Below are 1,259 nucleotides of genomic sequence, written 5' to 3' on the forward strand. Positions count from 1 at the left end.
GCGATTCAGATTTTCAGGTAGCCCTGCGGGAGGAAATTGCTAGACGTACGCAAGGCAAGAACGAACCTATTGCGGACTACCTTACGTGCATCCGTGCAATGTTTCGTCGATTAGATCCGCCCTGGACCGACCAGGAACAGGTTGCCTATGCACACCGAAACCTCCTACCGCGTTACCAAGTAGCCATCTCACCGCGCGATGCTACCGACATGCGAACTTTAACGAGTATCGCGAAATGCGTCGAACGAACTTTTTCTCTCTCGCGACAGTACCGTGAGCCTCCCTCGCCCGACCAGTCCCTTCTTCCGGCTTTAGCATATCGTGACGGAAAAGTTAAGCGTGACCACACACAATCGGCTATGGCAGCGTTAGATCTAACGAATCCGCCTCCTAATCCCGTCCCGGAGGACGAACCTAGTACTTCTCACGATACGTCCCGTTACGGGAATTCGAAAAATTATCCCCGCGACTCGACTCGGCCCCGTGATAGACGCGGTTCAAATGGAAACAATAATAAAAGACCAGCATCATCGACGCCAGGCGGAAGTCGCGACAACCCACCGAAACGTCCGAGTAATAGGGACTCTAGACGATCGACGGCTTCCAAGCAGTCGACCACAGATACCGAGGCTGACGCACACCGCGACCGTACCGAAACCCCGTCAACTTCTTTCTCGTGTTGGAATTGTGGTAAAACCGGCCACCGTTATAGTGCCTGTGAGGATACGCGTAAAAGGTTTTGTTATCGCTGTGGTCGCGATGGGGTTACGTGCAACACTTGTCCTAGGTGTACGGGAAACGCTTAAGGAGAGCGCCGAATCGGACGCGGTCGCCTCCAGTATCGCGAAGCAAGATTGCGACGTCCGAATCTTTCGACCTATTTTGTAGTCCCTTGAAGTCATCCTCTTCGAGTATATTACCGTTCGTAGAAATTAAAATCGCAGGCCACACGGTACTAGCATTAGTCGACTCAGGTTCTAGTAGGACTTTTATCGGAACGGAACTAGCCGAACTATTGCGTAGTCAGAATTATTCGTTCAAAAGTATCGAAAAGACACCGGTGATGGTAGCCACAGGACATTTAGAGGAGGTGAAGGAGCAGGTGGAGATCCCAATACAGCTCCACAATCGTGAACAACTCGTGACAGCAAGGTTATTCACCCCACTCGCGTTACCTTGCGTACTAGGTATAGACTTTCTAGAAAAATTCAATATTCGTATCGACTTTGCTCGTCGTAACTGGTGTTTTGCTTCCGATC

General features: G+C 50.8%; 1 protein-coding gene across 1 annotated transcript; it reads left to right on the plus strand.

Annotated features, from left to right (window-relative positions):
- Positions 1–594: 594 nt before the first annotated feature.
- Positions 595–1,259, plus strand: LOC112495389 (the record flags this gene model as incomplete). Its single annotated transcript, XM_025091808.1, is given in 1 exon segment — positions 595–1,259. A coding segment is annotated over 1 exon segment (196 nt), but the record flags the coding sequence as incomplete, so codon positions are not given.

Source organism: Cephus cinctus, unplaced genomic scaffold (genome assembly GCF_000341935.2).
Source record: "Cephus cinctus unplaced genomic scaffold, Ccin1 Ccin1_scaffold3345, whole genome shotgun sequence".
Classification (NCBI taxonomy): Eukaryota; Metazoa; Arthropoda; class Insecta; order Hymenoptera; family Cephidae; genus Cephus; species Cephus cinctus.